The 19,788-nt window shown below is 38.7% G+C and overlaps 1 protein-coding gene across 1 annotated transcript; it reads left to right on the forward strand.

Annotated features, from left to right (window-relative positions):
- The first annotated feature begins 631 nt into the window (after positions 1 to 631).
- On the forward strand, positions 632 to 18,554 carry TMEM106B (transmembrane protein 106B). The gene is made up of 8 exons (XM_032180797.1): positions 632 to 691; positions 3,765 to 3,986; positions 6,113 to 6,176; positions 7,497 to 7,656; positions 8,452 to 8,592; positions 8,682 to 8,731; positions 12,173 to 12,226; positions 13,014 to 18,554. The coding sequence occupies exons 2-8, from the start codon at positions 3,767 to 3,769 to the stop codon at positions 13,150 to 13,152; spliced, it is 828 nt and encodes a 275-aa protein (XP_032036688.1). The 5' UTR covers positions 632 to 691; positions 3,765 to 3,766; the 3' UTR covers positions 13,153 to 18,554.
- Positions 18,555 to 19,788: the final 1,234 nt, after the last annotated feature.

The following is a 19,788-nucleotide window of genomic DNA, read 5'->3' on the forward strand; positions in this document are numbered from 1 at the left end:
ACCACCTTATTTTTTTCGCTGACCTGCTCTAGCTTTCCTTGCTCAAGCTTCTAATTTCCCCAGGAGCACAGTGCGGTAACTTCCTTCCACTAGAGCTGATCAAACAAGGAACAGAAAATAACGATGCTGGCTATTAAGATACCACCATGATCAGCTGGGGAAAGAAAAATAAGCACTTTTTTTTTTTTTTTTTCCTGAGATGAAAGCTACGCAGAGCTTATGTGGAGGAGGGGAGACGTACAACCGCAGGCAGGGCAGGGAACTGCTGTTGGAAGTTAGGAAACCCGTTCTGCCCTCCGCTTGGAGGAGGGACCGGGCCAGTTCCTTTTATCTTCATCATTTAGCCTTGGTTTTACTTCCAACGCTTTTCCCCCATCTTGGGTTGCTCTGGGAACAGCCCGGCCCCGCGGCGCGCCCCATTTTGTGCTGCGGCAGCAGCAGGCCCGGGGGCTGCCCCGAGCCCCGTGAAGAAGCGACCCGGGCACCCCAGCGCCGAGCGGGCAGGACGAGACCCCGCAGCGGGGCCACCCCCTGAGTGCAGCGGCCCCCCAGCAACCCGGGCTCCCCCCCACCCCAGCAGGCCCGGCCCTTGCGAACAACCGCGGCGCCGCCCTCTGCGCCTGCGCTCGAGGCTCAGCGCCGGGGCCGCTGCTGCGTCGTGCCCGGAGCCTCCGGCCCGGCCCGGCCGCAGGTGGGGCTGGGGGGAGCCGCGGGGCGGCGGCGGCGGGGCCTGGGGGGGAGCCGGGCCGAGGGCAGCGGCGGGGCCCGGTGGGGTCGGGCCGGTGAAGGGGGTGGGGGGGGGGCGTTTGGCGGTGGGGCCGAGCTGGCCCAGCTCGGGCGGGGGGCGCCGTGATCCTCGCCCGCTGGGGTGTTTGTGCAAACAGCCCGATGTGTGCGTGTCGGGGTCCCTGGGGGTGAATGTGGGGGCGTCGGCAGCGTCCTGAGTTGGTTAATTTGGGGAGCGCCAGCCTTCCGGGGCGGGTGGGGGGAGGTATGTTTGTGGAGAGTAGGTTTGGGTCGCACATCGCGGGATCTTTCTGCCCCAGTAGGGCAGGTTTGGGGCTGCCAAGTCATGGCTGTGCCTGCCGCTGTTTTGGGAAGCCTGCCGTGCTGCTGATCAGCCACAGCTGGCAGCAGGTTGTGGGGCCTAAAAGCCGGGTGTTATTTTAAAAAATGAAGTAGGTCTCTAATCTCAAGTTTATGTATGTGCAAAGAAGTAAGAACAGCACCCCAGCTGTTTATTTGGGAAAGTAGGGCAGTTTAGTTTAACTCCACAAATTTTTCCCCAAGTTCATAAACAAAAAGTGGTTTTCATAAATTTCACATGTGACTCAGGATGTGGTTGTTTTCTATTCTTAGCAGGTTATTTGGGTTTTGTTTTGTTGTGTTCTGTTGTACTGAAGTGCCAGAGCACTCTGAAGGGAGCAGCCTTAAACAAAACCGCCTTATCACAACGTTTTCTTATGAGTTCTCTCTAACAAACAGAATTCAAGGAAACTAGAGATGAGTTCAGGGAAACTGGAGCACGTACGTGTATATCAGTTACAAGTGAGAGGCTGGGGTGAAGCACAGATATTAATTAAGAAAGTTGGGCTTGAGGTTGTGGTCATGAGATGGAGGCTCATGTACAAAGATGTTCTCAGAGCTACTGTTCAGCATGGAAGCACTGGGTGAAAGACCAAGGTGTTTTTAAGCATTGGTCAGGTGTAGTAGTGGCTCAGAATGCATGCTGGAGGAACATGTTTCACTGGGAGGTTGTTGTCTGTTTTCTCATTTGTAAACTGGGGCACGTGTCTTCTAAGTCTCTGGCAGAAAAACACTATTAAATTTTAATTATTGAAACTCAGGTACACTTGGCATTGGGGGATACATCTTCACATCTGCATTACTATTTTAATTCAAATCGAGGGTGTGAAATGAATTTGCGGTTATCCTCACTTGCTGCACTTTGGTTCACATCACAGTGTGATCAGAAAGTGTCTCAGCACTTCATTTTGGAAGAAGTTAAAACTAGAAGATACATGTATGTCTCAGTTGCACGTGGGTGTTCAGTCTCAGCTAGAGGTGGTATGAAATAAAACCTGCAAAACCAAGCATAGTGTGGATGTTAGATCTTTAATAACTGTTTATTTCTAGACTTGCTTTTATTGCTCTGTATTTACTTTTAATGTTGACATAGCCTGAGTCTACCAGCAGTAGAGCAGGTAAATTGAATGTGGTTGTAATGCAGCAGGGCTAGGGACTGATCCCAAAGCTTTCAGACCTGTCAGTGTGATGGCTGTTGCCTAAGCTGCACGACTTGAGTTTTGTAGTTTAAAGGCAAAGCTACAGGTAAAGCAAAAGGTAAGCTACAGGGACAGCAGTAAGCAAAAACCATGTGTGGAATAAATTTCAACTGCTTTTTCAGGAAACTTTTCTTCAACAGCTTCAATTTTCAATTCAATAATTTCCATTATTGAATGACACCCAAACTGCAGTGTTTCAAAATTACTGTGGCAACATGAGTATAAGTAGTTTTCCTTCCCATAAGGGTCTTATTACTTAAATGAATAAAATAACACTGTGTGTTTGCTGAAACAGTAACTGGGACTTGTCAGCAATAGTTACGTTTTTCCTCCTACATTCACCATCAGCATATTTCAGATCTTCCTGTTTTGTCTGGAGTGGTTGGTTTAAAATATTCTGGCTTGCATTGATTCCTTAATCTTCCTCCTCGAGCTTCCTTTCTCAGTGGACCAGCGTGATCATTACTAGCAACCTCATTTAAAAATTCCATTTGCAGTAGGAAAACTGAATGAGTTTTGCATACTCATTTCAAATCCCCCTGTTCCCCAAGATGCTAGTGAATTGTGTGGTTAGGGCCTCTGTGGTGGGTAATTAGAGGGTGTTATGGGGTTAAGCTGAACAACTGATTGCCAAGGCTCAACAGATCTTTTTTTCTTTTTAACTTTGAATTGTTCCACACCTGTTGCAAACTAGGAAGGCTGCCACTTGTATCACTTCCTTGTGGTTTCTGGTTTTGAGTGTTTCATGGGTGTTTTGGTGGCTTTGCTGAAAAGCTATGCTCATGAGAAAAATATAAAATTTGCAGAGGTAACAAAAACTGTTTTGTGACTGACATTTTTGACAAGTTTTTATAAACGCTACATGTTGCCTGCATTTACATTTAAGTAGCTCTCATTTTTCCCCTAGATTTTACTGTGAATCAATCCTCTTTTGGGTTAAAGAGAATCATCAGTTTAAACACTTCAAGTTCTGTATTTCTAGCTTAGAAATTAATAGCTGCTCCTGTGTTCTCAGAACAAGTTCAGTCCAAAAAACTTAGTAGAATTGGGCCCGTAGTGTTTGCAGAATCCACTGAACATCATGAACTTGGTTTTTAGACCACGTTAAGTCCTGAATATTTTATACAGAGGTCAATGTATTCTGTGCCAGTTCATCCAGTGCTACTCGAGTGTTGCAACGTGTTGGCAGCAGCTGCGTTGTTCTGCCTTGGAAACCTCTCAGTCCTCCTTTAACCTGTGTGTGTCAAAGGACCTGAATGGATGTCTCGTGTAGTTCAGATTCTTAGTTGGAGACTGACTCCAGCTTGATTGGGCCTTTATGGTTTGCAAATCTTAAGGTATCTAACCACACAGAAGGCTATAGGAGCCTAGGCTGACTAGTGACCATAGACTTACAGCTACTTGATGTGGAGGAATAAATTGCAAGCCATATTTGAATTGTTCTCCGTGAAAAAAACTTTCTTCTGCCTTTTATTTTAGACATGGGAAAATCTCTTTCTCATCTACCGATGCATACGTGTAAGGAGGATGGCTACGATGGAGGTACAGTGTCGGATAATATGAGGAACGGGTTAGTTCACTCTGAGCTGCACAACGAGGACGGCAGGTGTGGGGACGTATCGCAGTTTCCGTACGTGGAATTCACAGGAAGGGACAGTGTCACTTGTCCTACCTGCCAGGGAACAGGAAGGATTCCACGAGGTAAGTTTTCTTTTTCTTTTTTTAAACCCCTAAATTTACCTCAGAAATATGTGCAGTGGTAACTGTTATAAGCCCTAGCGCATAATTCTCCTAGTAAAGATACTTTTAAATTGTTTTTACATTTTATCACTAAGCATTTTATTGTTATTGCGCTGAGTGAATGAAATGGATATTTAATTAACATTTACTGTTACCTGATAGCTCTTCTCTCTTTGCAATCAAGTGTGCCTTGCTTCTCAGTTTTAAAGTCACACGTAAGCCTAGTTCTTGCAGGTGGAAGTTGCAAACCTTTTACTTTCGAGACATTTTAATACATCCTTTTTAACTACCAGTTGTGAACTATTTGAAGCAATATGCAACTTCACAAAAATAGCTGCAAATGTAGGCAATGTTTAAGTATCACTAGACATGGGGAGTAAAAAGAGTGCAGGTCTGTGTAAACAAAAGTTGTTCTAATATTTTGACTTTAAAAAAATCAGATTTTTTTTTTGTTGTTTTAAAAAGAAAGGCTACTTACCACAAAACTCATTAGGAGCACTGCCCCCTTACCGCTCTCTTACATTCTAGTTGTATTGGCATTAGGTAGGCAGGCCAATGGAAGTAAGAGCTTCATAACTCTTAGAGTTTTAAAATAACAAGCACCGCTTCTGAAAACAGGTGGGTGAGTGTGCATAGGGAGGTGCAGTTAACAATACTCAGTTCTCCTTATTAGATCATGCTCTGGACATCGATTGTGGTTGGACGAGAATCACTTGTTTACGTAAAGCTATATACTGAATACCAAATTCCAGAAATGTGTATTTGTTTGTTTGAAAAATACAATTCTGAAACATCACATGCTTCTGCAGAATGACAGTATGTTTGGGATTTCCTTTGTCTTCCTGTTGCTAAAAAAGAATACTTGGGAAGTATTACACATATATTAAAGTATACACATGGATTTTAAACAAATTGCTGAGATGTCAGGGTTTTCAGCACTTGAGCAAATGGTTTGACAGATAAACCCTGTACATGCCAAACGTCATCCAGAGCTGTAACTTACATTAAGCCACTTTTTCAGGTTACTTGGAAAAGCAATATCTGTAGGGGGGTGGCATGCAAGGTACTGAATTTTTTTCTGAGGGTATGGGGAAAATTGAAAACTTGGTGTGTACCAGTGAGAAAGTGTGTGTACCATTTTTTAATTATTCCTCCGTACATAAAAAATAATAAAAACAATGTTTGGGGTTTTTGAGGGGAGAGGGGGAAATTAAGGGTTGACTGGGTGGCTGCATGAATAGTAGGGAAGACCACAACATGTGCTATGATGTCTAAACTGTATAATAATCATAGGGAATTGCCTTTTGGTACTTGGACCACTTTAGGTTTTCAGTATAATGAAGTTGAGATGAAAATCTGTTTTAAATTGGTACGGCTTTTTCTGAGGTTGATGTTACATACTAGTATGTGCTCAGCATGCTTTGCCCATTTTAACAATTCAGCTCGGATCTGCTTCAGCATGATCAATTAGCTAAGTGATAGCGCTGACCAAATTTGGCATTTGACTTAAAATGGAAACCAGACTTGCTCTCGAGGCTTCTCTGTTGTCGTGTGGGTCAATCTCAATTCCACCTGCTTGTATAGCAAATCGAAAAAGATACAAAGACAGGTGTAGTCCATGTATTTTCAGTAGCTTCTCGGTATTTACGCTCTTTGTTTCTGCTGTTAAGATATCCACCTCCTAAAAACGCTGGCTGGTGGGGTGTCTTGTTGCTTGGAGAAGTTCCAGTGGGCATTTCTTTGGCTTCCAGATGGCTGCAATTCAGTCCCGTGAGAAACAGTTGTATGTACCAGTGATTTCCAGACTGCAGCCTGGGCACAACTTGTGTTGCAAAAGCCACCCAAATCCATATGTGCATATGTTTTTAAACAAACCTGACTCCCTGACTTCCTGATGAGGAGATACACAATGCCTTCTGGATCAGTTCTGACTGCCTGAGCTTCTTTCTGAATGTAGAATATTACTGGATTTTGAATGTTCATCTATATTATTTGATGCTGTAAAGTTCTGAAGGTCACTATTTAAAGTAACTTCAAAAGTAATTATTCTTTGTGTTTAAGTTCTGAAAGGTTGTTTTTATTTCTAGGGCAGGAAAACCAGCTGGTAGCATTAATTCCATACAGTGATCAGAGACTGAGGCCAAGAAGAACGTAAGTTGATAGTTGTGATATGCGAATCCACAGTTATTTATTCTCTTGTAATTAAAATTGCTCAATTTAAATGAGATAGCATTAAGGGGATTCAAGCAAAATCACTGGAATGTTTTCTTGCATTCAGTATTAAAGGAACCCTGCTTATGAGTAATATGAACCTTTACCTCTAACTCTTGGAGAGTTGTTTATTAAGGTGTGCCCGCTCCCATCATGCTGTGTCTTATAAAGTTAGTAATACTGCATGGTCACTTCGTGCAGGTAATTATCTGAATACCTACAGTAATTATGCAACCACTTATCAAGCTTTATAGCATCTTAATTGATCTAAGAAGATACACCTTCACTATTAAATTTTAAGTTAGAGTAAAGGGATTAATTTCTTTGGGCTACTGCTACAAAATAAATCACCTAGAAATTCATTTGAAAAGCTCTGAGCTGCTAGCAGAATGAATAAACTTATCACTGTGATATAGCATATTTTTAAAATATGTATATTTTTTCTAGGGTCTACTTAAAGGTTTAATTAGTGTTAAGTAATTGTTCTTACATTTTGTAAATGTTTTGATGCTTCTATGATAAACAGAAATGAGTGACAGGAAAAAATACAACTTCACATAATGCTATCTCAGATATCTTGGATCACAGATTTGATGTAATAGTAGTCCAGATTTGAGAAATACTCCCCTAACATTCTGATTTTGAGAAAACCGCAACTGCCATAGAACCTTTTATTTGTATACCTTTGTTATTTAAACTCCCTTTCTTCTTTTAGGTTAGGTTAATTGCATGTTTGCAGTTCCTTAGCAGGGATCTAAACAAATTCCTAACACTTTCCCAGAAAGTCTTTTATGACAAAGAATGTAAGGCTTTATTCTTGTTTTGGGGTATGTTATACAAGCACAATATACTGAAGAATCCTGCACAATGTCAAAAGTTCTACTGTAAGTTAATTTTAAAGACATAAAGTGCTTATGTCTTAAAGCACATGAATATTTTCCTCTTCCGTTTACTTCTTTAAATTGTGAATGCTGGGATAACCGTGTGTTTTGGAACTTGTTTCCTGATACATACATACATACATATATATATGTGTGTGTGTATATATATATATATATAGGTATACAAGAGTGTCATCTCTATTTGTGACATAGACATGAAGTGCAGCACAGTCCTTCCCACAACTAATGGAAGCTGGAAATAGGCTGAGATGGTTGTATTAAGCAGTCATTCTTCTTATCACTTAAGCAAGAAGAGTGGTGCGTTATTTTATTTTAATACACTTCGACTCTGAAATGTCTTTTTTTTTTTTATCTCCAGAAAGCTCTACGTGACTGCTTCTGTTATTGTATGTCTACTTCTTTCTGGGCTGGCTGTATTCTTCTTGTTTCCTCGCTCAATTGATGTTGAATACATTGGTGTGAAGTCAGTGTACGTCACTTATGAAGAGGGTAGACGCATAATATATTTAAATATTACGGTAAGACTGTCTGTCTCTTTGGGTGTTTGTAATATATGCAACAGGAGATGCTACTGCAGCGGTTTATTATATGTAGGCTAACTGGTAAGCTTAGTGTCTTAAGAACTACCAGCAGTTCAAAAAATGTAGCTGGACTTGCTGTGGCTGGTTTCTGTAGCTGTAGCTGTAGGCTACCATTGGATCTTCTATTTTCATGGAAAAGGTGGCTTTGGAGTTCTTTGCATTGTTTGGGGAATATGAGTGAAAAGTAGAGCGTGTTGTGTGTGCAGAAATGTTATTGAATACCTGGTATTTTGCATCTCTCAAAACTGATTTTGAAGAAAAATTTCCTACTTAGCATAAAACTTCAAGGAGTTCTTTCCACGTGCCTCTTGATTATTTTTTGGTAATGCAGTGAATACAGGATTGCCAAAAGACTTGTGGAATTCCTCATGAGTGTCTTTAAATTAAATAAAGTAGCCATGAGAGGAAAGAGTCCTGGAATAGTTAAATTTCATGGAACAAATAACTGAGGATAGGAAGAAATGGTCAGTATTTCTAGTGGAGTGGTCACAAGTGGAGTTGTGCAGAATTTGGTGCTGCTCAATATATTCAAACGCCTCTGAAAAAGGGGTTGAGTGGTGGTTCCCCTCCATCTCACCCCAAGAAAATCCCCAAAGGCAGGAAAGTATACTTGCATAATTTTAGGTATTTTTGACTCATACACAAATTAAAAAATGTATGTTCATTTAGATACACAGAATGGTTAATTCTTAAAGGATTCTTTGTTTGTTTGTTTGTTTTTCTTTTCTCTAGAACACGCTAAATATAACAAACAACAACTATTACTCTGTTGAAGTAGCAAACATTACAGCCCAAGTTCAGTTTTCAAAAACAGTTATTGGCAAAGCACGGCTAAACAACATCACCAACATTGGTCCTCTGGATATGAAGCAGGTAAATGGGACGGGCTTTTGAAGTTGAATGTATGTTAATCTTTATATTTAAATCTGCTCAGTTGTTTTTTTTTTGCCTTTTTTTTTTAGATTGACTATATGGTGCCCACAGTCATACAGGATGAAATGAGCTACATGTTGTAAGTGTACCAGCCTATAAATATTTGCCTGTGTCTTGGTAAAAATTATCATGGAGCTTTTGAAAAAAAACAGCTGAAATATATTTACAGAGATAGTGTGGCATTCTTTGTATGAGTTTAACAGTACTGCAAAATAACTTAAACCATACTCTTTTCAGTGGTATTATACAGTGGCTTGCTGTACCTGGCTCTCAGCACTTTGCATGGTGTCTGTATTCCCAACAGTTTAGGCTTTGGTAATAGCTAGGACCAGCTACTTTAGGGTGTGGAAGTGCATACGGTGTTTCTTTGATACATTCCTTAATAATTTTCCAGTAAATTTCTGTGGAGATAGAGGAAGTTAGCCTCTAATTTGTATAGAATTAAATACTAGCTTATATTTCTGCTCTTCAGAACACATGTATACAGTCATAACCAGTGTTTACAGCGTATACTTAAAGTGTAAGCTGTTTTGTTCATAGCTTCAGAAAGTTTATTTGACCAAGGGCTCAGTATATTTTGGTAACAAAACCAAGCATTAATTCTTTTATGCTGAAATTAACTCTTTCTGTTCACTCTGAACTCTTGAGACTTCAGGTCTGTGTGCAGTTCAAGTGGATGCCTTGAACAGCCCCTTTGGTGCAAGAGAGAGTCTTACAGCTTCAAAGAGTTTGAAAAAATTGAGACAGGTGTGAAATAGCAAATTGGCCGCTAACTTTAAGTAGTGTCGTACATTTGCCACCACTTAAAGGCATATAAGTTAGGTTTGCATAAACAATGAATCCCATGAATCTACTCACCCTCTGGATACCTGAAGAATAAATGTGGCTTTCATAGAACTTGTGCTGATGCTTATGTAGTTGTAGTTTTTGACTCCTGGTACAACAATGCATTGAAACTTATTCCATGGTCTGTATTGTTGCCTCAGCTTCTGTAATGCTGAGAGAGTCTGTTGCCAGCAATTGTTGAAACTTAATTTCAAGCTAGCCCTTAGATAAACCTGGGTGACTTCAGATGCATGAAGAGATGTGGATAGGCAACAACTGTTCTGTGTGTGATCTGAACTAAATGGATTTCAGGCCATTCTGCAGCTTGACAGCTGCAACCTCAGCAATAGCATGGAACAATGCTATGCTTGCTGCTTCAGCATAGAGGTGAATCAGGCTGTCTTGGAGTGGAAGCAGAGAAGCTACTGTGTGTCTGTGCCTGTAATCCGTAATGTGGACTTTGCCTCCTTCAGGACAGCAGGTGTCTGTGAATGTTGCTGGAAAAGCAGACTAATACATAACCTGCACACATAAGAAAATGCTGCTTGCTTCAGTGAAGTGGTGCTAAACATACTGTAACTGGTAATAAAGACCTGTAAAAGTAGGGAAGTTTGAGTCAGCTAAGGATCTAGGTACTCATACAGGCTGATACAGTAAGGTAGCAGTCATTAGCTAAGCTTGTCAGTAGCAGTCATTAGCTAAGTTGTGATGTGTTTACAATGCATTAAGAGCCACACATGCAGTGGTTTTAGTCCAAGTCTGGGAGGTTATTGTGAATGGGCGTCAGTTCTTTCTGTGTACTGCAAGTCTCAAAAGCCTGGATTCCCTGTTTAGAAAAACCCAGGGCACAGCCAGTGAGCCACCTTACTTTAAGTACCAAGCCAATGTAGTTTTAGCTGATCATAGCAGGTTTTTGTATTTGTTATTGTGTTTGTTTTTTTTTTCCCCTGATTCTAATACTAAACTATCTGGGAAAGTCCTTGGATAATCTTTGTACAACCTGCAATACTCTCTTTATTACAGTGAATTACAATATTGTAGGCATTTTGATGTTTCCCCATCTAGTCAGTTTAGGTCTTGGGTTAGGAATAACTAAAGAGTTACTTTGATCCTAGAGAGTAGGTTTCCTGTAAAATCAGCTTCGGTCAAGTAACCTTTGAGATACTGAAGTGTTATCTGGATTCAGCGGACCTGTGTGATGAAATCGTCATCCTACAGGGTATTTCCACCCATTTATTTTTAGAGAGTTGGATTTTTGCAGCTTACCTTCAATGTACTTTCCTATCTACCGTTTTGTGCTGTGCAGTTTTGTGGTAATGGCGTGTGTTTTGTTTTTTGTTGTATTTTTTTTAAAAAGACTTTTTTTCCAGATAATCGGAACTTAAAAAGGAGTAGGTTGGTATTATATCTCTCTGCTTGCCTGTCAATAACATAGTGCTTGGATACAAGATGGCTTTATATTACAGAATCATAGAATAGAATAACAGAATCATTAAGTTTGGAAAAGACCTCCAAGATCATCTGGTCCAGCCATTCCCCTTCCACCAGTGTCACCCACTAAACCATGTCCCTAAGCGCCAAATAACCATTATGTTACAGGTTGTCTGTATTTTGGATTGGAAAACTACAGTAACTGAGAATATCTGGCAGTATGGTCCAGCTAAATCCTGTTTCAAGCCTAGCAGTAAAAAAAAAAAAAAAAAAAAAAAAAAGTCAAAATATTTGTCATTACTATAGATACCAATGTAAAACAACTTCTGATAAAAACTGTTCAGTTTGTATTTTCATATCATCTGTATCACCTGTGATTGTCCATTGTTTCATATTTCATTCTATATTTATTTGAGCTGGGGAAAAGAATGACAATCACAAGTAAATATTGTGAGTGGCTGTCATACAGTCTTGTTGCATTGACTGCATGCCTTTCATTCCTGAGCTGATAAATCTGTGATCAAGAGCAACTCATTGATCTGTGGTTGAGGGGAGGGAGGGGAAGTATACACTTATGTAGCATACTATGTAACAGGTATGTAGGTGTCTCGCAGAAAACATAAGTCTGTAATTTTGTCTCGCAAGAAAACAGTCATTGATTTTGCAGTCTCTGCAGACTGGTTAAAGGTCACTTTGCATAATAGAGAAGTGAATCAGTGCAAAAATACCAGGGCATTCCTAAGTTCTTTATTTCTGGAGCAAGCATACTAAGACTTCTTGATAGAAATTGCTGATCTTACACAACAGGATGCTGAAGCTAGCATAACTTTGATCTTTTGTGGTGAATTTTCCTTTCTATAGTTAAATTTGACATCTCTAAGTGAAATCACAGCAAATTATGCCTATATGCCCTTATAGTTGAATTCTTCACCAGTGAAGGCATGTTGCGATGTATTTCTTGAGATTAAGTTCTGAAAGATGGAACGAGTGGTGTTTCACAGAAGGTTTTTTTTAGGGAATTGTTACATGTAAGTAAGCACGTGTGAATGTGCTTTATGTCAAAAGTCTCAAATGTGCAAGTCTTTAGTATTCACTCATAGGCAGTTGTTTTTCAACAAGTGTTTTGGTTGCCATTATTAGCAACTCTGCAGGCTGTAAATATACAGGTAGCAGAATTTCTGGATGAAGCAACAATTCTTGCTTTTTAGATAACTGTCTACAAAAGCTGATGCAAATCTAATAGCTCTCTTTCTTTCTTTTGCAGTGACTTCTGTACTTTAGCATCTATCAAAGTTCATAACATAGTAGTGATGATGCAGTAAGTATGGAAACTTCCTTTTAGTTGGAAACAACCTTAGAAGCCATGTAGTTCTCATTGAAATATTACTTAGAAGTATTTAATTGTGGTGTTTGTGTATCTTAGATAAAATGAAATCAACTTACTTTTTAGTGTAGTAGCCTTATATTTCTTGAAACTGAACATTTGAAGTTTTGACAAATTCTGGTAATTGGAACTTAATAGTTCCAACCACTATTACTGTATCTGCTCTGCAGTTGGGCTGTGTCCACGGAGCTACTAAGATATCAAATATTTTGAAATGAACTTATGTGTATCAGCTGCTATTCAAAAATTGCTAAGAACCTTAGGACCTTGAGGCAGTCACATGCTTTTGTGTGACTTTTGTGTGACTCTGCCAGAGTCCACTTTTTGTGTCAGATTGCATAAGTAGCAGCCTGGCTTTTTGGGGGTGGAGAGATGGTATGTAAACCAACCATTGTGTAGCTTCTGTAATCATTTCTGTTCCCCTTCCAAAACAAAGTATTAATGAGTAAACCTTGGCTTTATCATCTTTAGGAAAAAAAAAAAAAAAAAAAGTCTTTGCTCAGGAGACCAAATTTTTCCCATGGGAATGAATAATCTGTAGGTAGTATAAACTGGTATTTTTTTAGTATTATTTTATTTAAAACTTTGTTCTTATTGTTATGTATTTTGTCCTAAAACTAGCTCCTTAAAAACCCTAGTAACTTAAAAACACGGGTTTTTAGAAGAGGGAGCGTTAAAACCCCTTACAAAACAAATGTCTCTTCTGTTTTTTGTTTTCAAGAGTGACAGTGACAACCTCTTACTTCGGCCACTCTGAGCAAATATCCCAAGAGAGATACCAGTATGTGGACTGTGGAGGAAACACAACCTACCAGCTGGGCCAGTCAGAATATTTAAATGTACTTCAGCCTCCGCAGTAAAAGCACCTGTTAGTTAGTGTGGAATGACTGCTCTTGAAGCTTGCAGAGATCCTTTAAATAGGACTGGTTCTAAGTAAGGGTGAGAGTATGTGCATGTAACGCATAGCAAACCTGGTGGCCTGTTCACTTGAAATGCAAGGAGGAAAAAGGTGCAAAATGTACATAGATGCACTTGTTAAATGTTGTGTTTTCCCCTTCTGTTTGCTTTCTGTTACTGTAAACACTTCTGTCAAGTTGTGTGGTTGGAGGGGGAGGGGAAATTACAGATTCTTGAACTGAGTTGGGACCTTTCCCTACAGTGTGGTACATCAACTTGGAGTAATTGTGTGTATTTCTGTCTGTTTAGGTGAAATGTGTCACTAATGAGCATTTTAGAAAAATTGGTACTCATAAATTTTAAGTTTATACTTTAGTTCTTGATATTTGACTCTTGAAATTTACGGTATAACTACTTAAGTAACAAGATTGCTTTGAGGTATCTGGGTGTGAAACTAGTATTAGTGGCAATAGTTCTTTGTTTTGGGATTCTACTTTTCATTTGCTATACTTGATTAGAGGTGACATGCAGTCTGTGAAAGCCAGGAAAGCACTCATGGATGACGCTATACTTGAATGTGCAACTTCTAGAATCTGGCATCTTTTCTTTCATATTTCCCTCTGCTACCTCTGCGATGTTATAAGGAGAATGTATGTTGTTAGGTTTAAAGTAAGGTTAAAAAAAAATCCCCCAGAATCACTACTGACAAAGGAAAAATTCAAAACCGTGGAAAATGAAGGGGTAAGACTTTGACAGTGTCATTCCAATTTGTTCTTTTGATTAAATTTTGAGTACAGCTATACAAATAAAAATTGTGTAGTCAGGATCTAAGTGAGAAGCTGTTTGAATATGGGTTTGGGCAGGTTGATGTAAATTTACTACATTTTTATTGTTTTAATATACCATGTACTAAGCTACTTGTCAGTGTTCATACGTTGGGGTATGTGCATTTTGTGCACAGACTCGGTAAGCAATGCAGTAGTTACCTGAATCTCCTGAGCGCTCACAGTTCACATTGGTTATATAAGTGAGGATAAAGCAACTCTTTCTGTAAGAATAAATTATGATGTAATCATGAGACTGACCTATAACAAAACTATTAAAAAATAATTTCCTTGAGTTAGTTTGCACAATGAGAATTTCCAGGGCTTTTACCAAACACAGTGATTCTAAATTTGAGGTCCAAAGTTGCTTGACTTTTGAAGGCTGACTATTTGAATGGTTAGGGGCAAAACTTTTAAAACTAACTAGATCAGAATTGTTTTATTTCAGTATTAAATAAGATGCAGCTGTAAGAAAATACTATCGAGACCATTGCATTGTAATAAATTCTAATTTTTTTTAAATAGGTGTTGCGGTTTTTATGCTGCCTATCTCCTGGAAATAAGCTAATTAAAATGAACTAGTAATAAACACTATGGAAAAAGGCTGCTGAGTAACTTCTTGTAACTAATGATGTTTTATGCTTCAGTAATTCAGTAAAGTTATGTGTCTATTGTCTTTCATTGGCATTCTTTAGGTGGACTTAATTAGGGGTAGAGGTGCTGGGAAACATATCAATTAAGACTGATTTAAAAGAAAATTAGTAACTGTACAGAAAATAAAAATCCTCTGAATGCTTTGAGCACTCATCCACAATGTCTTTTAAAAGTGTGTCTGTATTGGAACCTACACTGTCAGTTTCCTGTAACTTTTGATTGATGAAGATGTTGGCTTACAAGAACTTTGATACTGAAATAATTGATGACTTAATTATGTTCTGATTTTTTTCTTGTATCTGGGCACTTTTAAACATTCTTTATTACAGCTTATGATCATAAGGCAAACTAATTCACAACTGGCTCTCCTAATCTTCCTAGAGCATAGATGAGGTTCTGTCTTGTGTCTGATAAAACGTGCAGAAGCTGGTCTGGTAGTATGAAAAGATAGAGCTGATAACTCAAGACCAGAATAGTGGGGAGCTGGCTAGAAGTAGGGAAGTAACATCTACTATGTTGTCTGTCATAGAAAGGCTCATTTATTTTTTTTTTTTTGGAACACAGGGAAAATTCTGTTTTAAACCATGTCAGATCTGAAGTCAACCAGTAAGTGATAGATTTTTTTTTTCCTCTATTCCCAAGTATTTAAGCCTCAAGATTGTTGTTTTGTTTTTGTTTTCATTTTTAAGTAGAAAGATCGAGAGAAGAGCTCTAGGCAGATATTTTTTTGTACTAATTTAAACCAGTTCAAAGGATGATAGATAATCTAGAATAACTGGAATGGCACAGTGATATAGTTATTTGGTCACACCAGTGAACGCTGCTTGAACAAGCGCGTGCTTAGGGATTTTACACTTGTATGTGGTGTTGTGAGACTCCAACTGATATTTGAAAGACTGGCATACATACCGAGCAAAATGCATACTTAAGTCTGTGAATCTTCCATTGCATAACATGCTTGGTGTCGGCTACTTTAAAATAAAGAATGATCAGTGGAATTATTCTTTCTGTGTATGTGGGGGAAAAATAAAGCTCTTGTTTTTTCTTACATCTCTTAATCACCTGGGTTATCTAATGGATGTAAACTTTAACACCATTAATTTGTGGTGGGCTTACTGAATAACTAAGAGTTCTTACCTAAAAACAGAGGCAATGTAGTAAAAATTCTACTGATGAATCCTCAAAGTTAGTTACAGGAGAATCAAAAGCTTACAATTCTGTGTGTGTTAGTTCGTGCTTGCAAAACATGTCAACATGTTATTAACCAAACAAAGCAACAGTTTGAACTTGACTACTAATTTTAATATAACATCTCTTTAGATAAGCTGATGTGGCATCTGAGTATTCAAATTAGACTTGATTTCTGTGGCTAAGCTTGGAAATACTATGCAAAAAGAGCAAGGGAAGGCAATTTGAAATTGCATAACTTTGTAAACAAACAATAAGAAGAGTGCATGCAAATGAGAGACCTATAATAATTTTGTATTTATTTATCTCAATTGTGTTTTGTTTTCTTGTTTTATTAAACAAAGGCAAGCCTTTTGGTTCACTGTAGACCAATGAGTACAAAGTATAAATTCTTTCAAGAAGGTCAGCTTGAAGAGCCATTGTCTTTTCTGGTTTGTTTTCCCTGTGTGTAAGATGTTTTCTGATGGATTTTTTTTTTCCCTGAAGTGATGAATATTTCATTTGTAAATTCCTCTTAATCTTAAAATACTATCAAATACATACATAGTAGTATTGCATTATTATATTTCAAGGAATTTATTTCCAGTATAATTCCTTTCACTTGAACTCTTCATAGCAATTCCTGTTGCACTTCAAAACGGGAGCTCTTAGTTATCTGTTGAAACAGTGGTACAGGTGTTGTACTGCCATGGCACAATCAAAAAACAAAATGTATTCTGTATACAATAACTGTAAAATGTCAAAATTGTAACAAGGTAAATTAATATGAAACACTTAAATGAGTACAAAATGTTAGCTATTTGGCCACTCTGCCCTGGAGAACAAAGTTATTTAACATTTTAAATATGATGCTTTAAAAATGAACGTATGAAGCCACCAAATAAATGAACTCAAAGATCCAACCATCGAATACCATTTGGAGAGGTTAGAAGGGAAACCTTCCTCCTAAGAGGTATAATACCTTGTGCTTATTCTTGAATTCCTGATGTAGGAAAGAGCCTGTAGAATCTCATTTATAATTTGTTTACTCATCTTGGTATTTAGGGGCCAATTGTTTGCTTCTTCTGTGAAGGCAAGCATAAGAATCTTTTCCTGTGTGGTATGGCTTTGAAGTTCTTAATGCACTTTTGGTTCTTGCATGACCTTGATATTAACATTGTGGTATATTTTGCAGCCTTATGCTGACAGACTTAAGTACGTGCTTTATTTGACTTTGTTTCAGATCGTCCCTGAAGTTCTACAAATGAGTTGATTTCTTCATAGTAGTACATTGCAAACAATACTATGGGCTTTTTAGTGTGTGGTTTGTAAAGCTAACCATGTAAGCACTTGTAGTGCTTGGGTTGAACTTTTAGGGTCTTTAGCCATCTGACTGAAACGCTGTACCCTCGTAATGGGAAGGATGGTGCTTGAAGCATTATGAGAAGGATTTCCAAATTCAGAAAATATTAGTGTTATTTCTTATTCACCATTTAAGGCTTCTTTTTTTTTGGGGGGGTGGGAGGTGGAACGTGGGGCTTAGTTGTGGTTTTGCTTTTTTCCCCTCCTCTTTCTCCCCAGTATGTAGTGGGATATCTATCTGTTACCAGGCAGTATCTTATAAAATGGGTGAGTTGTTTTGGAGTCAGGCACCTATGTGAATCTAATGTCAGTGGGACTGGACATCTAGTTAAGAGATGACTAAACCTAGCAGTAATACCTCTGAGAATTCAATTTTTCCACCTCCTCTAATAAAATGCCAAAACCTAGCAGTGCTTCCAGGCTTATTACATCTGAAAGCAAAGAATAAATAATATGAGTGCAGCCAATGCTCTTCAATAATGGACTACTGCCACCAGCAGAATGTTTGCTAGTGTTAGCCCTGATCATTTATTTTGGTCTGTTATTTTGGTGACTTTGTATAGGAGGAGGGAAAAAAAAAAAAAAAAAAGGAAATAAAAACCCAAGCCAAAACCGAACTAAAACCATGTTGGAAACAATCACTTGGATATGTCAAAAACATGTTTTGTCTACTTGAGAAGCCACCTTCCTTTTTGACCTTTAGGTGGGGTTTCTGGTAATGAAAGGGTAGATTGCAGTGCTGCCCCTATAGCTTTTGGCATGGATACCTGATTTTCTGTCTGTGGGTTGACCTGTTGGGCAGGGACTGTTCTCCAGAAGGAATTAGTCAAGTTAAAGCCCTGCAGCATAGCGTGAGACTGTTGTAAGGGTCTTGCAACATGGGTGAGTGTTGTGTTTGGATACAGAAACTGCTTTTCCTTTGTGTCAGTAGGGATGTTTAATGCCAGACATGCAAGCAGATTAGGGTGCCTAAATATTTTGGGTCTGACCATGAGTGACTTAGTCCTTTTTTGTTTTAAGGAAGCAAACGTAACCACTGTTAACATCCACTGTACAGAGTATGCATATAATAGCTTGAGATATGTATAGAAATACTAATGAGTGATAACTATTTTTGTAACTTAAGAATTGTAAACTGTTGTTCTTGTAACTGTGTAGCAAATGATCTATCAACTTCAGCATGATAAATAAACACTAAGTGACTTGGACACAAGCTATCTTAATGCAAGTTAACTGGAACAATGGATCTGTTCTCTAGAGGTTCAAAATCTGGATTTAACTGCATTATGGATATTTGGATATGATGGGATTGTTTGAGTTGAAGAATGCTATTAAATTTTCTATTAAAAAAAAAAAAAGCTTGGGTCACATATCTTTTTTTAAACTCACTTGATAATATTTTTCTCTTTTACATCTATGTCTCCCTATAACTTTTCCCACAAGTGTTCATGAACTTTCAATGGTATCATTTCAATTTTTATAACTATTGGCATTCTGTGGTGTAAGAACTCTGCAATCTACCTTTTTTGATATTATGTTTTATTGTGTTGTCTGTAATAAACTGGAGTATCTTAAAGCAAATCACCATTAATATGAATGAATTACTGTTGTCTGACTTTGGGCTGCTAAAGCATCTGGCTCAAAACGCTAGGCTGCTGTGGTGCTGGTTGACTCCAGCAGGCAGATAAGCCCTTCAGCCCGGTTGCTTGTTGACTTCCACTGCACCACACAGAGGCGAAGGAGAGAATCAGAAAGGCAAAACCAAGCTCATGGGATGAGATAAAGACAGTTTAATAGGTGATGCAAATCTGTGTGTGGAAGCAAACCAAGGTAAGGAATTTATTTCCTGTCAGTAGGCAGATGCTAACATAGGGAAGACATGCACTGTAACCTCAGTTGTCCCCCTTCCTTCCCCTTTTCCTGAGCTTTTATTGCTGAGCAGGACTTTGTAAAGTATGGAAAATCCCTTTGGTCAGTGGGGGTCAACTCTCCTAGCTTTGCACTCTCTCAGCTTCTTCCCCATCTCAATCTACTTGCTGCAGGGGATGGAGAGGTAAAAGAAGGTGGTGCAATGAAAAAGGAAACCTCAGTGCTGTGTAAGCATTAGCCAAGACTTTTGTGTTGATAACATATCAGTGTTACTAGCACTCTTAGCCACAAACCCAAAACATAACAGCCCTTACGGTGCTAGGAAGAGAATTAACTCCATCCTAGCCAGACTCAGTACACCTATTTACAATGTTATTTTAAGAACCACTATTGCCTAAAAGCTTTAACCTTTAACAGCTGGCAAGAAAGAACGTGTCTGTATTTGAAGCATTTATCGCGTGTTCTGATGTTACAGGTACTCTGCTACAGATACTGTGGAATTCTTCAGTGGTTTTTGATTTTAAATTTGCTCCTCAAGAAGCTTATTTATTGTACATTTATGAATTCAGATCACATTGGTGATCTGCTTTGACTTCTAATAGCTAACTAGTGGGGTCTTAGGCTGTGGGATTTGGGAGCAGTTTTGCTTCAGTTAGTGTATTTTATAATTTTTTAAAGGTTTTTTAAAACTAAGGTAGAATGGGAAAGGATAACAGTCATGCT

The sequence above is a fragment of the Aythya fuligula genome, chromosome 2 (genome assembly GCF_009819795.1).
Source record: "Aythya fuligula isolate bAytFul2 chromosome 2, bAytFul2.pri, whole genome shotgun sequence".
Taxonomy (NCBI): Eukaryota; Metazoa; Chordata; class Aves; order Anseriformes; family Anatidae; genus Aythya; species Aythya fuligula.

Excerpts from the sequence above, each read along its gene's own strand:
- TMEM106B (XM_032180797.1), top strand. The coding sequence starts at position 3,767 with ATGGGAAAATCTCTTTCTCATCTACCGATGCATACGTGTAAGGAGGAT. Across the intron at positions 8,593-8,681 it reads GTCCTCTGGATATGAAGCAG|ATTGACTATATGGTGCCCAC; the intron begins GTAAATGGGACG and ends TTTTTTTTTTAG. Across the intron at positions 8,732-12,172 it reads GATGAAATGAGCTACATGTT|TGACTTCTGTACTTTAGCAT; the intron begins GTAAGTGTACCA and ends TTTCTTTTGCAG.